This window comes from Anolis sagrei, chromosome X (assembly GCF_037176765.1).
Source record: "Anolis sagrei isolate rAnoSag1 chromosome X, rAnoSag1.mat, whole genome shotgun sequence".
In the NCBI taxonomy this organism is placed as follows: Eukaryota; Metazoa; Chordata; class Lepidosauria; order Squamata; family Dactyloidae; genus Anolis; species Anolis sagrei.
The window spans coordinates 90,987,806-91,007,484 of record NC_090034.1 but is presented as its reverse complement, the minus strand read 5'-3'; the positions used below and the strand labels follow the sequence as shown (position 1 = coordinate 91,007,484).

Genomic DNA, 19,679 nt, shown 5'->3' with positions numbered 1-19,679 from the left:
CACGTCTCCAAATTCTGCAGGTGCCCCACATTGAGGGATGAATAATCCTGTGTGTCATGTAAACATCATGGAGCAAACTCTTGCCCACTTCAAAGTATAGGGCCTGTGTCACTGGGTGTGAAGGAGAATTCTGAACTGCCAAAAATCATCACAGTTCAGGATTTATTCTGTATGAAGTTCACATACGATATCTTTGTGCTGAAATAGTTCTGGCCCTGTGCCAGCCACAGACCTTGACTAATTCCAAAATAAGTCCATCTTGAAGATAGAAGAACTTTGTTCAAAAGTACCGTACAGATTACCATAGGCTATAATTTTCAGGACTGTAGACTACTCCAAGATTACAAAATTTTTAGTCAAGGAACAGCCTTGAGTCCCAGGATATTTTTTTTCTCCCCAGATAAAACTCAACACCTTTTTTTGAAAGATAAGCTATATCATCTCAAGTTAACAGTTCATACCTAACTCTATTCGCATTCCCATTTGCTCTGAAGCTACAAGTGCATACATAATATCTATCACTTTCAATGAATTGGATCGATATGGCTTTACAATATAGCTATATCAATAAGGCATAACAGCTTAAATTCATTATAATCTCAAACATTACAGGTCCTAAACAAAGAATGTTAACCTTCTGTTGCTATGAATTACTCACAGGATACAATAAGGACCAAAGGCTGTGACTGCCCCTCCGCAACTTGATTTGACACTTGGCAAGAATAATCTCCTGACTGCCCAACTTGGACTTTCCGGAGTTCAAGGACTGGAGTATTCTTCTGAGCCATCTCTTCTCCATTCCAGTACCACTTATAAATATTTGCTGAAGGATTGGCAGTGTTTTTACACTGCAGGAAAACATCTTTTCCCTCGATGATGGCTTCCTGGAGATTCAGGGATACGTGGACGTCACGGGGCCCATCTGCCAGAAAGAAAATAAAGAGCTATTCAACTAAGCAATTGTCTTTTATGTTCTCCACAAGACTACAGAGTGAGATGAATTGGTTAGTTTCAACTAGAGGAGACCTGCACCAGAGGTTCTTGAATGATCAGTTCACATAGGTTTGATTGACTAACTGGCTGATTGAATGGCCCTATTATAATTGGGATTAATAATAGGATTTAAATAAAGGTAAATGGAACACCATGCAAAGAAGATGAGTCCCCACACAAAGAAGATGATTTTCCCCACAGTCCCCCTTTTTCCCCCAGCTCCATCAGATGAAGTCCTTAAATGTACACGCACATGCACACACATCTACAGAATTCTCTCGTTTTCTTACTCACAACGGACATCCAGCAAAACAGCTGAGGAGGATACTACGTCCACACTGTTCTTGGCTTTGCAGTGGTAATTGCCAGAAGCTCTTGAAGTCACTTGCTGGATGGTCAGTATGCGCATTTCAGACACTACCTCATCTGTATCTTTGTACCATATATATGTGAGCTCCTGGGGATTTGCTCTTCCCACTTCACAACTCAGATTCACAGTGGAGCCTTCATCAATCAGTCCTGATGGCTGCCGTACAGCTCTTACGTCCTTGGGAGCAACTGTGGGAACAAATCAACAACAAAAAATCACATAGAGACACTCACTTGTCCTGAGTCTTGAATCTTCCTTCCCAAAACAATATGATTCCACTGTGGTAAAACCATGGATCAATGTTTCACATAAGACTTTTTTTTTTAAAAAAAAATGTCCACAGTTTTGCTAGACAGTGTTGAAAACCTTTGTGATCCACAACATTATTAAAGCACTTGGAGACCATTAGCTACATTTTCGCATGGCTCAACATAGTACAGCAGTTCTGCATACAGACCTACACTAGACAGAGCCATAAGACTTTATCTCGCAAAGCCACTGTTCCACAGAAGTCACGCAAACTTGTGCGCCAGCTGCGCCCGTACCTTGGAAAGTCTGACTTGGCCACGGTAGTCCACGCTCTGGTTACATCCCGTATAGACTACTGCAACGCTCTCTACGTGGGGTTGCCTCTGAAGACTGCTCGGAAGCTTCAATTGGTCCAACGATCGGCAGCCAGGTTGTTAACAGGAGCGGCACTCAGGGAGCATACAATTCCACTGGCTGCCAATTTGTTACCGGGCACAATTCAAAGTGCTGGCTTTAGCCTTTAAAGCCCTAAACGGTTCTGCCCCGACCTATCTGTCTGAACGCATCTCCTCCTATGAACCAGTTAGGACATTAAGATCATCTGGGGAGGCCCTGCTCTCGGACCCGCCGGCTTCACAAGCACGGCGGGGACGAGAGACAGGGCCTTCTCAGTAGTGGCCCCCCGGCTGTGGAACACCCTTCCTACAGACATTAGATTGGTCCCCTCCTTATTGGCATTCAGGAAGAGAGTGAAGACTTGGCTCTTTGAACAGGCTTTCAACTAAGCAATGCAACTGATTGATTACTGGAATATGGATTAATGGACAACGAGATCGGATGTTGACTCTATTGATGAGACGTGATGGATTGTTGTTTTCCTGTATTGTTGTATTGATGTCCTGATGTTAATTAATTGATATTACTGTTTTAAATGACTAATGATTTTATACTGTATTGTTGATACTGGTTGTTAACTGCTCTGAGTCGCCGTTGGCTGAGAAGAGTGGTATACAAGTGAAGTAAATAAATAAATAAATAATGCAATCACCTGTGTTCATGCAGCTGCACACTGGCATGAACACTCTCGATATCCCATGTCTCTTTGGTCACATAACTGCACCAATTTGCCAATTTACAGTTGCATTACTCATGCTTCCACATAGCTCATAAACCTGCCCTATCGTACTTCTGCTGCAATTGGTAATATCACAACTGGACTACTGTAATGCACTTTACATGCTTTTAAAAAGTGCTCAGGAACTTCAGTTGGTCCAAAGAGCAGCAACCAGACTGCTAAATGGGGATGGCTATAGGGTGTATACAACAGCTCTACTAGTTGCCAACACGTTTCCGGGCACAATTCAAAGTGCCAGTTTTGACATACAAAGTCCTATATAGCTCCAGTCCAGGTTATCTGAAGGGCTATAACACTTTCTATGAATATGGTAGACATCTATTATGTACTGAGGAAGGGCTTCGCTCTGTCCCAGGACCCATTCAAGCATATTTGGTGGGAATACACAAGAGGATCTTTTCGGTGACTGCTCCCAGGAGAGACCAGGATGGCCTCATCCCTGCTAGCCTTCCACAAGCAGGTCAAGACCTTCTTCTGTCAACAGGGGAAAGATAAGGGGCAAGATTCTGGGGAGGTTGTGGGTGAGATTGGGGGGTGGGACTATGAGTTTTATAGGCTATTTTAAGTGTATTTCATTTATTTTATTTTAATCTGTTTTTATCATGCTATACTATTTAATTGTTTTTTAACTAAAGTGTGGGAATTTTAGCTGCTTTAAGACCCCATGGGGAGAAAGGCATAGTATAAATAAAGGTAATAATAATAATAATTATTATTATTATTATTATTATTATTATTATTGCAGGTATGATCAATAACAAAAAAATTATCATGTCAGGAGCAGACCAAACAGTTGTACTGCATTTTTAACAAACAAACAAACAAACCGCAAAGTTTGCAAGCTTGGTAGTTGATTAAATGATTAAATGAAATACAGGTAGTCCCAGAGTTGAGTGTAGTGAAAGCAACAGTGGCAACAGTGACCTGTGTGAACAGCAAATTGGTCCAAATTGGACCCAGTCAATCCCGAGTTACAAACATCTGATTTACAAATGATTCATAGCTAAGAATGGGGGTGAAACAATAAGATGTGAGAGAAATCTACCCCTCAGAAGGGTAATTTACTCCTGGAATAATTATGGGGGGAAAGGTGCCTCAACTGAAACTTTCTCACCAATCCTTGTTTTCACCACAAGCCAAATTTTTCAAAATCCAATTATCACTGGGACAGAAAATGAAATCTTCTAAACAGGGGCACAGGCAGCAAAACAACATCACAAGGTTGTTAATCCCTATGCTATCCAAAACTAAAAAAAATACACATTTGGTTTGAGATACACTTAAAAAATATGCCTGTCCCAACTTTACAAAATTCAGCTTAAGAACGAACCTAAAGAACCTATCTTTATTCCTAATTTGTGGACTGTAATACTAAAAATAAAAAAATGCCTCAGGAATAATGAAGAGCAGTGAGGGAATGGAGAAGGATCCCATCCTTTGATGTCACTTCAGTGCCAGCATTTCAGCACAGCAGTGAAATAGTCTCATCCCAAATAGATGATGGGAACAAAGGGAAATAGGCAACTATTGATTGGTTTTGCTTGTCAATAGTGGAGGATGAGTTAATCACAGATCAGCAACAGGATGAACATGGCTTCTGTACCTATTTGCTTCTTTCATGCAATAAAGTCCATATAACACACCTACCAAACTTACCATATGAATTTCGAAGCACTGCCCAATGCCCAGAACCATTCCATGCCTCGTGCAGAATGGGCAACATTGGAGATGTACTTATGTTCTTATAGCCAAATGTGAAATAATTACATTAGTGCTGACTGAGAAGATCTACCAAGTGCCAGTGCTACTGCAATTATTTTGCATCTGCTTAAGGCAGTGGTTCCCATCCTTTGGTCCTCCAGTTGTTTTGGACTTCCAGAAATCCCAGCCAGGTTTCCAGCTGTCAAGAATTGTGGGAACTGAAGTCCAAAACACCTGGATTACCAAAGGTTATGAACCACTGGCCTAATGAGATATAGCCACCAACTATGTAAATGAAAATGTATTGGTGATGGCGGAATATGGAGACATAATTAACCAGATCGTAGAATCATAGAATCAAAGAGTTGGAAGAGACCTCATGGGCCATCCAGTCCAACCCCCTGCCAAGAAGCAGGAATATTGCATTCAAATCACCCCTGACAGATGGCCATCCAGCCTCTGTTTAAAAGGAGATGCTCCTCCAAACCTACTTCATGAGGCAAGGAATGCATATATGCATGGGTGTCTGAGACTGGAAGTGGTGTTTAGGTCTTGCAGAAGGAGAAAGTGGACATTAGCCTCTACAGCTTCCAAAAAAAGGAAATATGCATGTTAAATGCATCTATCACTAACAGAATGCCAGTTATAGTGTTTCATTTCTGTACAAATAGTCTGATAATAAAAAGGCTCCATTTTTCCAAACTTGACTATCCGAGTTAACTATGCCAGCTGTATTTATTCTATTACTCCAAAATTGTTATGTTAAAGGACAGTGAAGCTATATAGCCCCGTGCATTGAATACTGCATGGATACAACTGTCCTCCCATGATCTCCCCAATTCCCTATAAACTTGTTGCATTTCCAAATGATACAATTGGGATATCAAATAGAATTACTCACAGTGTACATCCACAGCGATTGCTGAAGACTGAGTACAAGCAATATCATTGCATGCTTCACATTTGTAATAAGTGATGGGTCCAGCTTTTGCAGGGAAGGTTATTAGGTTTGACATCATATTTGACTTCACAGCCACATCTGAGTTAAACAACTTGTATTTGTTTGTTTTGGGGTTACTGCTGCCCACAGAACAGTTAAATGTGATAGTATCGTCTTCCTTTATGGGAAAGGGATTTAAAAGAGCAATCCGGACATTCTTGGGGCCATCTGGAAAAAAATCACATAAATATGTTTATTTGTATTATAACATTATAGCAAATGTATATTGAACTTGGGAGGAACAGGAAAGAGCCTTTGGGATAAAGATAAACAACCGGATGTCCCCTGGATAAAGATGGATGCCTCAGCTGTGGCTTTTTTCTCCATAGTGGAGTCTTCTAAAAATTTGAGGACCATTTCAAAAATTCAATTCACACTTTTACTTACTTACTTACACTTTGAAATCCTTGAGTAAGAATAGTTAAAGGCTTTAAAGATCACTCAGACAGAGAATCCTCTTAATGGCATCCATGTGTTTCCCTCTGAGATGATACTCTTATTCCTTCTCCCCATGAGTTTGGGCTGCATTTTCCTTCTCTGAATTGCCACCTCGCACTTCAAAGGGAGCAGCCAGCTCCAACAATTTTTGTCTCCACCAATACCAAGTACCGGTACATTGTAATGTTAATGGATTGTGGGTGTTCATTCCAGACCTAGTCACAAATACTTTGCATTATGACTGTAATATATCTTGACACTAAATTGCTGCTGAGAAAATTCACCAGCCAACATGGCCAATGGTCAAGGATGATGGCTGTTGTAGTCCAAAACCATTTGCAAGACTGCAAGTCCCACATGATAGCTATAAACCCTTTACCTCCAGAACCTGTGCTTACTTACACTGAACATCCAGCATGAAAGGAAGAGATGTCGAATCACCAATGCCATTGTAGGCTTTGCAAAAATAGGTGTTGGAATCGCTGGGCTGGATTTTCTCAAAACGCAGCTCCTTCTGCATGCTGATTTTAGATGGTTCACTACGTTTGAACCATTCATAGCGACGGATGGGAGGATTGCCTTTTGAAGAGCATTGTAAGACCACTAGGCTCTTCTCCTTGAAGTTTCCACATGATGGGCATTGAACTTTGGGCTCTTTGGGTGGATCTGAGTGAATAAAAAGAAAGGTGGAATTTAGAGTGTCCCAGGAAGCCCACAGTTGCTCTCACCTACAGGTACCTTCCCCATGCAACCCCACCCAGTTTTTTTTATTGATGATGATTATTTGAATTAAATGATTATTATTATTACTTTTAAAGCTCTTTCACACACCAGGGGACATGGCAAATAATTTTTGCTATTTTTCCACCTGTAATTTTAGTCTTCCGGGAGAGGCAGCTTATTTAAAAACTGGAAAATATTAATGCTAATACAGAATACAGCTAAATTGTTTAAAATCCTGAAAGATGATGCTGTCAAGGTGATACATGCCATATGCCAGCAAATATGGAAAACAAAAGAATTGCCATCAGACAGGAAAAAATCAACTTATATCCCCATACCAAAAAAGGAAAATGCTGAAGACTGCTCAAACCTTTGTACAGTGGCCCTTATTTCTCATGCCAGTAAGGTAATGCTCAAGATCCTGCAAGGAAAACTCCAGTAATACATGGAGAGAGAGTTGCCAGATGTACAAGCTGGGTTCAGAAAAGGCAGAGGAAGGAGAGATCAAATTGCCAATATCCACTGGATAATGGAGAAAGGCAGGGAGTTTCAGAAAAACATCTATTTCTGTTTCATTGACTATTCTAAAGCCTTTGACTGTGTGGATCATAATAAATTATGGCAAGTTCTTGGTGGGATGGGCATACCAAATCACCTTGTCTCTTTCCTGAGGAATCTCTATAAGGACCAAGAAGCAACAGTAAGAACTGACATGGAACAACAGACTGGTTCAAGATTTGGAAAGGCGTACGGCAGGGTTATATACTCTCACCCAACTTGTATGCAGAACATATCATGTGATGTGTGGGGCTTGAAGAATGCAAGGCTGGGGTAAAAATTGCTGGAAGAAACAATAACAACCTTAGATGTGCAGATGATACCACTTTGATGGCCGAAGATCCAACCAGTCCATACTTCAAGAAATAAAGCCTGACTGCTCACTGGAGGGAAGGATATTATAGGCAAAGATGAAGTACTTTGGCCACATCATAAGAAGACAGGAAAGCTTAGAGAAGACAATTATGCTGGGGGAAATGGAAGGAAAAAGGAAGAGGGGCCAACCAAGGGCAAGATGGATGGATGGCATCCTTGAAGTGATTGGCTTGACCTTGAAGGAGCAGGGAGTGGTGACGGCCGACAGGGAGCTCTGGTGTGTGCTGGTTCATGAGTCGGAAGCAACTGAACGAATGAACAACAACAATACAGAATGCAAACTATGATTCTCTGCTTTCTGCCCTTTATTAATTATAGTTCTCTATTGCTTAAATGAAAAGGCGTATATGAAAGAGCCTTCAGCAAAACTGAAAAACAGATGAGGCCAACATCAGAGATTGTAGGGTGAAATTACACTGTAGAATGAATGCAGGTTAACACCACTTTAACTGCCATGGCTCAATGCTGCAGCTTCATGAGAAATGTAGTTTTACAAGGACTTATTTATTTATTTACCATATTTGCACCCTGCCCTTCTCCCCCCAAAGGAGACTCAGAGCAGCCTTAGAGAGAGGCAATGATTCAATGCCATATAAAAACAATAAATTAAGATAAACAATTACATTAAAAACTTAGAACTGAAACATCTTAGTAATAACATTTAAAACCACATAGTCCAAAATCGTATTCCGGAGCCATTCCAGTTGTCAATTGCACATACTCCATATGCATTTCTAGAACTGCATTGCTTTACCGTCCAAAGGTTTGGTCCCACAGCCATGTCTTCACTTTCTTTTTGAAGGTCAAGAGGGAGGGAACTGATCTAATTTTGCTGGGGAGTGATTTCCACAGCCGAAGGGCCACCACAGAGAAGGCCCTGTCTCTCGTCCCCACCAACCGTGCCTGCAAAGGAGGCAGGACTTTGAGCGGGGCCTCCTCAGAAAATCTTAATCTCTGAGATGGTTCATAGGGGGAGATGCATTCAGACAGGTAAGCTGGGCCAGAACCATTTAGGACCTTATAGACTAAAGCCAGCACTTTGAATTATGCTCAGTAGCAAATTGTTCTGTCAAATAGTGTTGGTGATTCAACAAATTATAAAACTCAGGATTCCATAGTATTGAGCCATGGCAGTTAATGTGTTATCGATGCATACTTAGTAACCGATGGGTCAAGAGACATCATCCAACAGACCAGTGAATCAACTCACATTGAACATCTATACTCAGTTCATTTGACTCAACATCTCCAAGTTCATTTTGAGCTGTACATTTATAGCGGCCAGAATGTTCTTCTTGCACTGAACTGAATTCAATTTTATCATCAGTATTGTTTGTGATGGCATTATTCTTCTTCCATTGGTAAGACACAGCTGGGTTACTGCTTTTGACCAAGCACTTGAGAGACAGTTTCATCCCTTCTCTGACTGTGATGCCAGGAGTAGCAGTCAACTGAACTCCCTGAGGAGCATCTGGAACAAGATAATGTACAGAAAATAAATTAAAATATCTTGTACAAAAATGAGGAAGCAAATGGATGTAAGACCCTTGATTTTAAACAGGATCATCCAATTTTCACCTAATTGGATGGTGGATTATTTAAAGTAAGTAAACACACACTTTCCACCATATAAACACTTCTAAAAATGGATTGAAATTTTCAATCATAGGTGTGAGATACACACACACACACACACACACACACATTCATTTATGCACTCATTGTGTTGGTGGTACTGAAATTATATTATTATTATTATTATTATTATTATTATTATTACTATTTGGAACTTTTGAATCCCGTTCTTCTCTCCCTCCGTGGAGGGACTCAGAATGGCTAACAGCAAGAATTCAATGTAATACAATAAATATCATAAAACAACATATACAATAAATAACTATCACATCAAAGAAAAAAATACATAGACTTTACCAGTGGCTGGATCAACAAGATTAGTAGAAATATACTGTGGTTGAGGAGGGAGGGAGGGTGGGAAACAGGTCATCTACACCAGTGTAAATTAGCATAATGTCTTTAATATTTGTTGAATTACTCAGGATTTATATGTGTAACACTTGGAATTTGGCTTATTGATTTGTGTTTATAACATAATAAAATATGTTAAAAAATAAAAATAAAAACATATAAAAAGCAATACATCAAGTTAAAAAACGTCATCCAACTCAACCAATGGTTGTTGTCCGTTAACTCTTAATCTTATTATGCTTCTTACAATCAATGGCATCTTAGAATCAAATCAATATGGTATTTTTTAAAGCTAGAAATATTCTGAGGCTTAATAGAAGAGGCATTCTCTTTCTCACTAAACTGTGGAAATGCCACTTTTCACATAGTAGCTGCACATGAGGTATCACCTGAAAACACTGCACATGATCCCTTCCTATCTATTATCTTATGCATACTCCCATATAATTAATTAGATTAAACTATATACAAGTTATTTAAATTAACCCTGCATAGCAAGGGGTTAGATCAGATGGTCCTCATGGTGTCTTCCAACTATTTGATTGTAAGCAACATACAAATTAATCCAAGTAGCTGCCTTTGAAATGAATGGAACCAGCATTTGCCATTCACAATGGGATAAGCATTGGGTGTTCCTGCACTTCTGTCAAACAGAAAGTTCTTTCAAAGAGTCTCAGGGGTTCTACTTCCTCCTTCCCCACTAGAGAGATACTTACACTTCACATCCAGTTCCACAGTATGCTGAGAAATTTCTATCCCATTATGGCTTTTTAGCAGACACGTCAGCTGCTTCCTGTGGTCCTTCCAAGTTGGCGTGAACCTCAGCTCTGTTTGGACCACTCTGTCCCTTTCAAGAACTTTTTGAGCAATCATGAGCCCCTTTTCCAAGCCAGTGAGAATCACCATTACTGGTTCATCAGGACAATGGTAGGAAACAGAACAAGTCACACAAGTTGTCGTTTTTTCTTGGATTTGCTGGGGGTTAAATGTTATTTTGGGTCTTGGAGGCAAGTCTGAAAACAGAAGATAAAGGGAACATGCTGAACTACTTTTTTTTTTTAAAAATTATTATTATTATTAGTAGTAGTAGTATTTATACGTTGGTTTCTCCTGCAGTAGACTCAAAGCAGCTTAACATTAAAGCATCAGCATACAATTTAAAATATACAAATATGCAAACATTTGGTCAGGATTAAATATGTAAATATGTAGGAGACTCAAAGTGGTTTACAACATAAACATTATTTTAAAATTCCCAGTTAAAAACTATTAAAATATATTCAAAGTTAAAAAACACAGCACCTTCCGACTTGATCATTTCCCCATTTATTGGGAAAAATAAAGAAAAATATATCAAGAAATTTTTAAAAACTAACATATGCCGAAAAAGAGTACAAACATACATTGGTGCAGTGATTATTTCCATAGCTTGAGATCTGTTATCCCTTCCCAACATTGGGAGTCCTTCAAAAAATCAGGCCTTGTCTACACTAATTATTTAATACAGTTTGAAGCCAGATTCAAACTGTGATAGCTAGACAACAAACTCACACAAAAGTGCATAATCCAAAGCTTGTAATGTGCACCAGTGCTCTTTGATTTGTGTCATCACATCCTCGCCTCAAACTGGTTCCAGGATTTCCTATGCAATTATCTGCCCATTTTGTGCATGTGTGTGTGTGTGTCAGGAGCAATTTGAGAATCTGCAAGTCGCTTCTGGTGTGAGAGAATTGGCCGCCTGCAATGACGTTACCCAGGGAATGCCTGGATGTTTTGGATCTTTTACCATCCTTGTGGGAGGCTTCTCTCATGTCCCCACATGGAGAGCTGGAGCTGACAGAGGGAGCTCATCTGCACTCTCCTCAGATACAAGCCTCCAACCTGTCAGTCTTCAGTCCTGCAGGTTTATCTGCACAATAAAATCATTTCCTTCAATACTACTTTGAAACTATTTTAAATTGCATTAAATGCTCCGTGTAGATGTGAACATAATCTTCACTTTAAGAAAACTCTATGAGTACTCCTCATGAAGATACATAATGAAAACTATTATTCCAGTATAGAAAATCACCAGTTCAAACTTTATTGCAAGCACACAAAAAGGATGTATGGTGTGAGAAGGCAAGAAGAAAATATCCAAAAGGTTCTTACCAGAAACAGTAATAGTAGTGTTGAGAAACCACTTTAGTATTTTAGGTCTGTGTTGAACAAAGCCATAAAGTCTTGCTCCAAATATACCAGTATCACTTTCCTGGACTTGAGAAATCTTCAAGCTACAGTTTCCATTGTGTAAATCCCCAGTGAACCTCACCCGATCTTGAAAGAGGGGACTTGCTGGGTTTGTATAGTTTACTGAAGTTGTAGAGCCATTGTACAACATGGTGCCATTAAACTCTTCCAGGCTAGGAATCCAAACAGGGTTATACCACCATATCAGAGAGATGTTGTTGAGTTTAGTGATAGGATGTCTTAATTCAATCTGGCATGGAATCAATACACAGGATCCCTTCCAAGCCATCAGGATATTGGGGCTGATGACTAATGGATTGTCAACACATAAAACACCTGCAATGACAAAGCTTATGAGACATTTTAACCAGAAAACAAGCAAACAAAAAAAGAATGAGTAGGTCTTCACAATGTTCTCCCACCCAAAGGAAATTTAGGTAGGTATCCTCTATTTTGGTCAGTAAATCTGGAGTCATAAATGCTCTGGACTGATTCCACACCCATAAGGTATGAACCTGTGCCGGCAATTAGAGTCCAGATGATCCAGTTGAACCAAAACTACATTGGCCCTGTTGTACCATTTGCTTACTGTCTGTGTCACCATCTGTCCTACCAAAGAGATACAGAGTTCTATGAGAGCTTCTGACCATTGCAAACACCACACTGGTGTCAGCAAGAAGTACCCTTGGTGTCCAGGAGCTCCCAGGAGCTCTGGAGCTATCAGGCAGTGCTGAAGGTGGTCACACAGACCTGAACTCTCTCCCTGATTTCGCCTTCATAAATGAGTGTATGGAAAAGGAGATAGCAACAGTGACCTGTGCAGACACCAGACTGGTCAAATTGGACACTCTCCTGCTCCCCATATTGCCCTGAAGCCCCAGAGTCGTTCTGGGCTTTTCTCCTGGCTTTCCTTAACACAGGGTTACCCTGTAATACTCACTAAATCATTGTGGGGACAACCAGTAATTAATAAACAGTAGGCATGGTGGCTTAAAAAGGGCCCCCTGGGGTACAGCAGGTTAAACTGCTGATCTGCTTAACTTGCTGACCAAAAGGTTGTTGATTCAAATCCAGGGAGCAGGGTGAGCTCCCACTGCTAGACCCAGCTTCTGCCAACCTAGCAGTTTGAAAACCTTCAAGTGTGAGTATATCAATAGGTACTGTTTTTGCAAGAACGTAACAGCTCTCCACGCAGTCATGCTGGCCATGGAGGTGTCTACGGACAATGCCAGCTCTTCGGCTTAGAAATTGAGATGAGCACCACCACCCCAACTAGACTTATTGTCAGGGGAAACCATCACCATTTTTATAGTGGCTTGTTAATCCCATCTGATAAAGTTTTAGTAATTCCTTTTGTAAAACATACAAACATACAACATGAAACCAATTGCTCTCACTGAGGTTATCTTTACAATCTTATCTTCAAAAATATGTTCCACTTAGCTAACCATTTTTAGCAAAAGAATCAAGGAAAACAAAAGAGCACACTTATATCACATAGTCCTGCTTCCCATATTGCCCTGAAGTTGGAAGGTGTTGTCACACGCAAAAGGTTTAAAATCCAAAGAAGTATGAATGAACAATTCCTCAGAGCTGCATCAGATTATGTCTTCAAGCATCTGCTTTTGTTTTGATATTCCTCTTTCTTCTTAAAATTTCCCTCTCATTGATGTTTTCAGTTTTTTTATTTTCTCAAATTGTGACCCTGTATGACTGGCTGGCAAATAAACCCAATTAATCATTCTTTGCAGAAATTATCCTGGAGAGGTGGGAAGTACTTTTCAGACAGGTTTCTTGATCCTTCATTTTTGCTCTTGTATTTAGATTAGAAGAAATATGAGGTTGTCAAAGGCTTTCATGGCCGGAATCACTGGGTTTCTGTGAGTTTTCCGAGCTGTATGGGTATGTTCCAGAAGCATTTTCTCCTGACGTTTTGCCCACATCTATGAGGCATCCTCAGAGGTTGTGAGGTGTGTTGGAAACTAGGCAAGTGGGATTTTTATATGTGAGGATGCCTGCCATAGATGTGGGTGAAACGTTGGGAAAGAACTCTTCTGGAACATGCCCATACAGCCCAGAAAACTCAGTCTGTGGAAGCCTCTTTGAATGTGCAATTCTTAAAAGTCTGGAATTAAATTTTCTCACATATATTTTACCTCTATGTTAATGCTTTATTAGAACTGCTAGATGTTTTCTTCCACCTGCAACATTACTTATCTGCAGTACCTAGGCATGCTCCTTTCTGTTCTGAGAATAGATGTATCTCTAGAATTTCACTATTTCAGACAAGAACAATTTTGGTTCAGCTCATATTTAAGTATTAGCTAACATTTTGAGAGCTAGCATAGTGTACTAGCTTGAGTGTTGCACTAGAACTATGGGAGAAGCAGATTCAAATTTTTGCTTGGCCATGGAACCCCACTGGATAACCATGGACAAGCCATGCTGCTTCAGGCCACATATACTCTGACCATTTAGATTAGCGTAGATTTGGCAAAACTTGGGCTTTCCTCTGACTTAGAATCTGCGGAGACAGCTGGTTTGAATACCAAACAGAACAAGGCTCGGGAACCCAGGGATTGTAATCCCCTTCATATCTGGGGTTCCAAAAGTTTGAGATTTTTTAAAAACATGGTTATGCCAGGGAAAGCAAAAGCACCAGATTTTCCTGTTCTTATTCTACCATTAATGCTTGGGATGATCTCAATGTCTGAGACTATTGTTGTTGTGTGCCTTCGATTAATTTCCAACCTATGGCAATGCAAAGGTAAACCTACTACAGGGTTTTATTGTCATGATTTACTTTGCCATTGCCTTACTTCAAGGCTGAGTGTGGTTTACCCAAGGTCAAGAAGGAATTCAGCATCATAGCCCAATGCTCTAAACCAGGGGTCCTCAAACTAAGGCCAGAGGGCCGAATACAGCCCTCCAAGGTGATTTACCTGGCCCTTGCTCATGGTCAACCTAAGTCTTGAGAGCACACAACAACAACAATCCTATCTCATCAGCCAAAAGCATACCTACACTTACCACTGAAATACTAACAAGTTTATATTTGTTAGAATTGTTCTTCATTTTAATTATTGTATTGTTTGTAAGTGTTTTTTGCACTACAAATAAGATAATTTTTTTTCTTCAAATTATAATCTGGCCCTCCAACAATTTGAGAGACTGTGTCCTGGCCCTCTGTTTGAAAAGTTTGAGGACCCCTGCTCTAAACATTACACCATGCTGGCTCTCAAAGGTTGCATGTAAACTGAAGTGGTCTGTGAGCTTAAAATAACTATATCAGTAACCAAAATTACTTTTTCTGACACACACATAGACTGTAGTGGGCGAATTACCCTCAAAGAAGAACATCCAAAGGAAGCACCACATTATACATCCATGCATGAGCCAAACCTGGGAAAAAGAGAAAAATGATTAAAGCCTTTGACTTATTTATGTCATTACCCATCACATAAGAGATTACCACCAAATTGTTGGAATGTGCTTTATGGATCACAGGTATATAGTCAGCAGGAGTTGGGGGGTAAGCAGTAGGGCTGGGCGGTTTCGTTTCGTTAATTCGTAATTCGTTAATAATTCGTTAATTTTTTCAATTACAAAACGATAACGAACCATTCTGGAGCAATTATTAAAAAAAACGAATTTTCAAAAACGTTTTGTAAATGCTTCGTATTTCGATATTGTATTCATTTCGTTATTGTTTTGAGGTCGTTTCGTTATTATTTCCGCATGTCTGGGCCAGTTTTATGGTTTAATTAGTGAAAAAAAATTATAATATCACACCAACAGTCAACAACAGAGGGAGAGGGAAGCTTCAGAAGGTTTTGGAGGTTTTTTAGCGTATTTCGCGGTCGCGTCCGCCATTAACGAATCGATTCGTTATTGTTTCGGAAATCGATTTGTTAATTTTTTACCATTTACGAAATTTCGTAAATATTGAACTTTTTAAAAGGAAAATTTTGTAATTATTTTAAATATCGAAACAAAAAAAACCCCAAATACAAATCGATTTTAGAAACAAATTTTTCCGTTGTTACCCAGGCCTAGTAAGCAGAACTGCTTCTGAGTCAAACGAATTTTAATAGTAAATGCAATTCTGAAGCATAGATCAATTATTAGGGTACAAACTAGGGTTGGCAGATTGGATCAATTAGGAAAATGAGTCATGTTTGTCGTGCTTGCACAATTTATTTTTTAAGAAGTCTCTGGTGTCTCTTTATTTTGTGAAGCTTGGCCCTCAAACAATGCAGACTATAAACAACATGCTGTTTGCTCACAAAGAAGCAAGCAGGCCATCCAATGTTCCCAACGTTTAACGCTCCATGCAAAAAAAAAGTTATTTAAAAGCTTGCATATTTATAGAAACACACAAAAATTAGTCATGAAAATAATTTCCAGTACAGAATAAAAAGGTATTTTTGTGTGTAAATATTCCTGTTTAGTACTTATTGCATGCTGATACTCTTATATTACATTGTCCACACAAAAAAGGCAAGTTATAGTGGTTCACACAAGTCAGCCTTGCAAATTTGGAAATTCATCTTCAGGACACGGCAAAAAACTTTCACTGCTTTTTGATGGAGAGATTGGTGTGTGAGGACCACACCAAGTTTGCATTACACTAGGAATATTGAGAATATTCACCCAAAGAGACAACAGCAAGACCACTACACCTTGACAAGGCTAAGAATAGAATTGCCACATTGTCCTGCAATTTTTTTTCCATGTTACTTGAAAAACTGTAAGTTGTGTCTCATGTGAGAGAATTGTCCGTCTGCAAGAATGTTGCCCAGGGAACGCCCGGATGTTTTACTATCCTGTGTGAGGCTTCACTCATGTCCCCGCATGAGAAGCTGGAGCTGACAGATGGGAGCTCACCCCACTCACTGGCTTCAAACCACCGAACTTTTGGTCAGCAGCCCTGCAAGCACAGGGTTTAACCCATTACGCCACCGGGTGCTCCTTGTCCTGCAAATCATGGATGGAGTCTCCAAAAAAATTAATAAAAATGTATGTCTTTCAAGGAATGTAAACTGTGATGTAGCTAAAGGTGAGCTTGAGGGATTAACCAGATAGCGCCTTTTCTGAGTGTAGTACAAACCCTTCTTGGCAAATTCTGTGGAAACCTACAAGTTGTGAAGCTATTCAAGTAAAAAAAAGCCAGGAGCACAAAGGTCCTATATCTGTCACATTAACTTCCCTTTTCACCATCTTGTAGAGGCACCAAGTAGTACATCTGTTTCAGCAAAGTCAAGCCTGGCTAGGTCTCTGTGGTTCAGGCTGAGGTATTTTTGGTAAAACTGATTTCCATACAAAGTGATGTGAATAAGAGAGCAAAGAGGGGTGTGGTGCCCAAAAGGAACTTTTGCTAGTAGAAGCACCAAGCAGTAGTTCTTTGAATGATTGATAAATAGTTAGACTCCATGACAGTACACAAAGCATACCAAACTCCATCACCAGAAACAAGAATATCCAATTATCTAATATCCTAATTTAAGATGGCTTAACATTCAAAAATAGCACAACACAAAACAATGATGGTGTTCCCTTCATCATCTTTATGTACCCAACTCTATCACTACACACAAGAATATACAATCATCTTAAAACTAGCAGAATGACTACACTGGGACTGAAACCAAACTAACCTATTGAGTCTCACTGAACCAAGATTTGTTTTCAGTGGGCACACATAGGAATGGTGGCCAGCTAGAAAATTCAGTTTTCCTTGTAACAGTAAACAGTGCTACTCATTGTTTTCTTCTCTTTCTTGTCATGTCCTTTAGGCTGTGACCTAACAAGGAGCTGCATTGCTTGTGATTGACTTTAAGCAAGTCAAAATCTATTTATTTATCTATCTATCTTTCTTTCTATCTATGCACAAAACCAAAATGCTGATACAACTGCATGGAATCAAGTTTGCAGACGACACCAAATTGGGAAGGATAGACAATACTCCAGAGGACAGGAGCAGGATTCAAAACGATCTTGACACATTAGAGAGATGGGCCAAAACTAACAAAATGAAGTTCAACAGTGACAAATGCAAGATACTCCACTTAGGCAGAAAAAAATGAAATGCAAAGATACAGAATGGGGGCTCAAGAGCAGTACATGTGAAAAAGATCTTGGAGTCCTCATGGACAACAAGTTAAACATGAGCCAACAATGTGATGTGGCAGCAAAAAAAGCCAATGGGATTTTGGCCTGCATCAATAGGAGCATAGTGTCTAGATCTAAGTAATGCTACCCCTCTATTCCACCTTGGTTAGACCACACCTGGAATATTGTGTCCAATTCTGAGCACCACAATTCAAGAGAGATATTGACAAGCTGGAATGTGTCCAGAGGAGGGCAACTAAAATGATCAAGGGTCTGGAGAACAAGCCCTATGAGGAGCGGCTTAAGGAGCTGGGCATGTTTAGCCTGAAGAAGAGAAGGCTGAGAGGGGATATGATAGCCATGTATAAATATGTGAGAGGAAGCCACAGGGAGGAGAGAGCAAGCTTGTTTTCTGCTTCCTTGGAGACTAGGGCGTGGAACAATGGCTTCAAACTACAAGAAAGGAGATGCCATCTGAACATTAGGAAGAACTTCCTGACTGTGAGAGCCGTTCAGCAGTGGAACTCTCTGCCCCGGAGTGTGGTGGTGGCTCCTTCTTTGGAAGCTTTTAAACAGAGGCTGGATGGCCATCTGTCAGGGGTGATTTGAATGCAATATTCCTGCTTCTTGACAGGGGGTTGGACTGGATGGCCCATGAGGTCTCTTCCAACTCTTTGATTCTATGATTCTTTGATTCTATGAATATAAGACTCTGCAAACAGAGTTATTTCCTTTATTCCTATCATCAACAGCCCTCTCAGGTTCTGCAAATGGATTGAACCAATCCATCTGTAATGTGGTCTTTCTCTTTTCCTACATCCTTTATATTTTAATGGCTACTCTATATGTTTCATGTTTGTCTGTGGAAACAGCCCTGAGTCCCCTAGGGGAGATAGAGCACTATATAAATAAAGTTTTATTTATTTTATTTTATTTATATTTCATCTTATTAAGCATCACTATCTTTTTTAAGGAGGCATGTTTTCTCATGATATATCCAAAAGGTGAAAGCCCAGATTTGATCACTTGGGCTTCTAGGGAGATTTGCTCCTTGACTAATTTTTTCTTTTCTTTTCGGCAGTCCGTGATATACATAGAAGTTGGTTTTGAGTTTGACTGCATAGTTTTGCTCTCTGATAAAAACAAAGTTTGGAATGGAAAAGCCAGCCTGTCCATAGTAGAAAATGCCACCTTACCTTTAAATGCCAGAATTTAGGAAACTGTCTTGCTATCAAGTTGAATATGAAGAAATCTCTGATTTGGTGTATTGCTAAATGAAAGCATCAGACAGCAGTTCCCTTTTTAAAGCTCAAAATATGTGCACAAGAAGAGGAAGGTGGGGAATTACTGGCCCTGAAGTAATTTGCATGATTTGCAGGCAAAAATCTTTTAGGGACATACTTTTGGTGGCCACAGTCACACATCTAAATATCTTGTTTTTTATTTTGATTTTCATTTCTCTCTTTCGTCTTCTCCCTCCTCTTCCTCTTCTTCTTCATGATGTATATTTTTATCTTGCCCCATCAAGATGTATATTTTATATTCTTCCTTGGGGAAATTCTGCACAGCAATAAAGAAATCCCTGATTGGGGTTGCCTAGCAAAATTCAATTTCTGAATATGGAGGTTTCAGACAAAAAATGTCTAACTGCTTCTATAGGGGAACTTGCACATGAGTATACACCTGCAGAATTCCAGTGATAGAGTTTACACCTGAAAAGAGGTAGATAATTTCTTTTATGAAATTATGTTTTCACTTAGTTCTGTTTTTACCATCATACCACCTGCATCAATGCAGAAATATTACTTCTC

At 39.7% G+C, this 19,679-nt stretch overlaps 1 protein-coding gene across 1 annotated transcript in view; it reads right to left on the bottom strand.

Annotated features, from left to right (window-relative positions):
• LOC132780249 (B-cell receptor CD22-like) overlaps positions 1 to 19,161 on the bottom strand; it is a 32,045-nt gene extending 12,884 nt beyond the window's left edge. The window contains exons 1-9 of the mRNA XM_060783850.2: positions 19,065 to 19,161; positions 15,102 to 15,159; positions 11,680 to 12,093; positions 10,245 to 10,541; positions 8,753 to 9,013; positions 6,289 to 6,552; positions 5,350 to 5,616; positions 1,288 to 1,551; positions 659 to 922 (exon numbers count right to left, since the gene is read on the bottom strand). Coding sequence (XP_060639833.2) covers positions 659 to 922; positions 1,288 to 1,551; positions 5,350 to 5,616; positions 6,289 to 6,552; positions 8,753 to 9,013; positions 10,245 to 10,541; positions 11,680 to 12,093; positions 15,102 to 15,150 — 2,080 coding nt within the window. The 5' untranslated portion in view covers positions 15,151 to 15,159; positions 19,065 to 19,161. The remainder of the gene's footprint in view (positions 1 to 658; positions 923 to 1,287; positions 1,552 to 5,349; positions 5,617 to 6,288; positions 6,553 to 8,752; positions 9,014 to 10,244; positions 10,542 to 11,679; positions 12,094 to 15,101; positions 15,160 to 19,064) is intronic.
• Between the last annotated feature and the right edge of the window lie 518 nt (positions 19,162 to 19,679).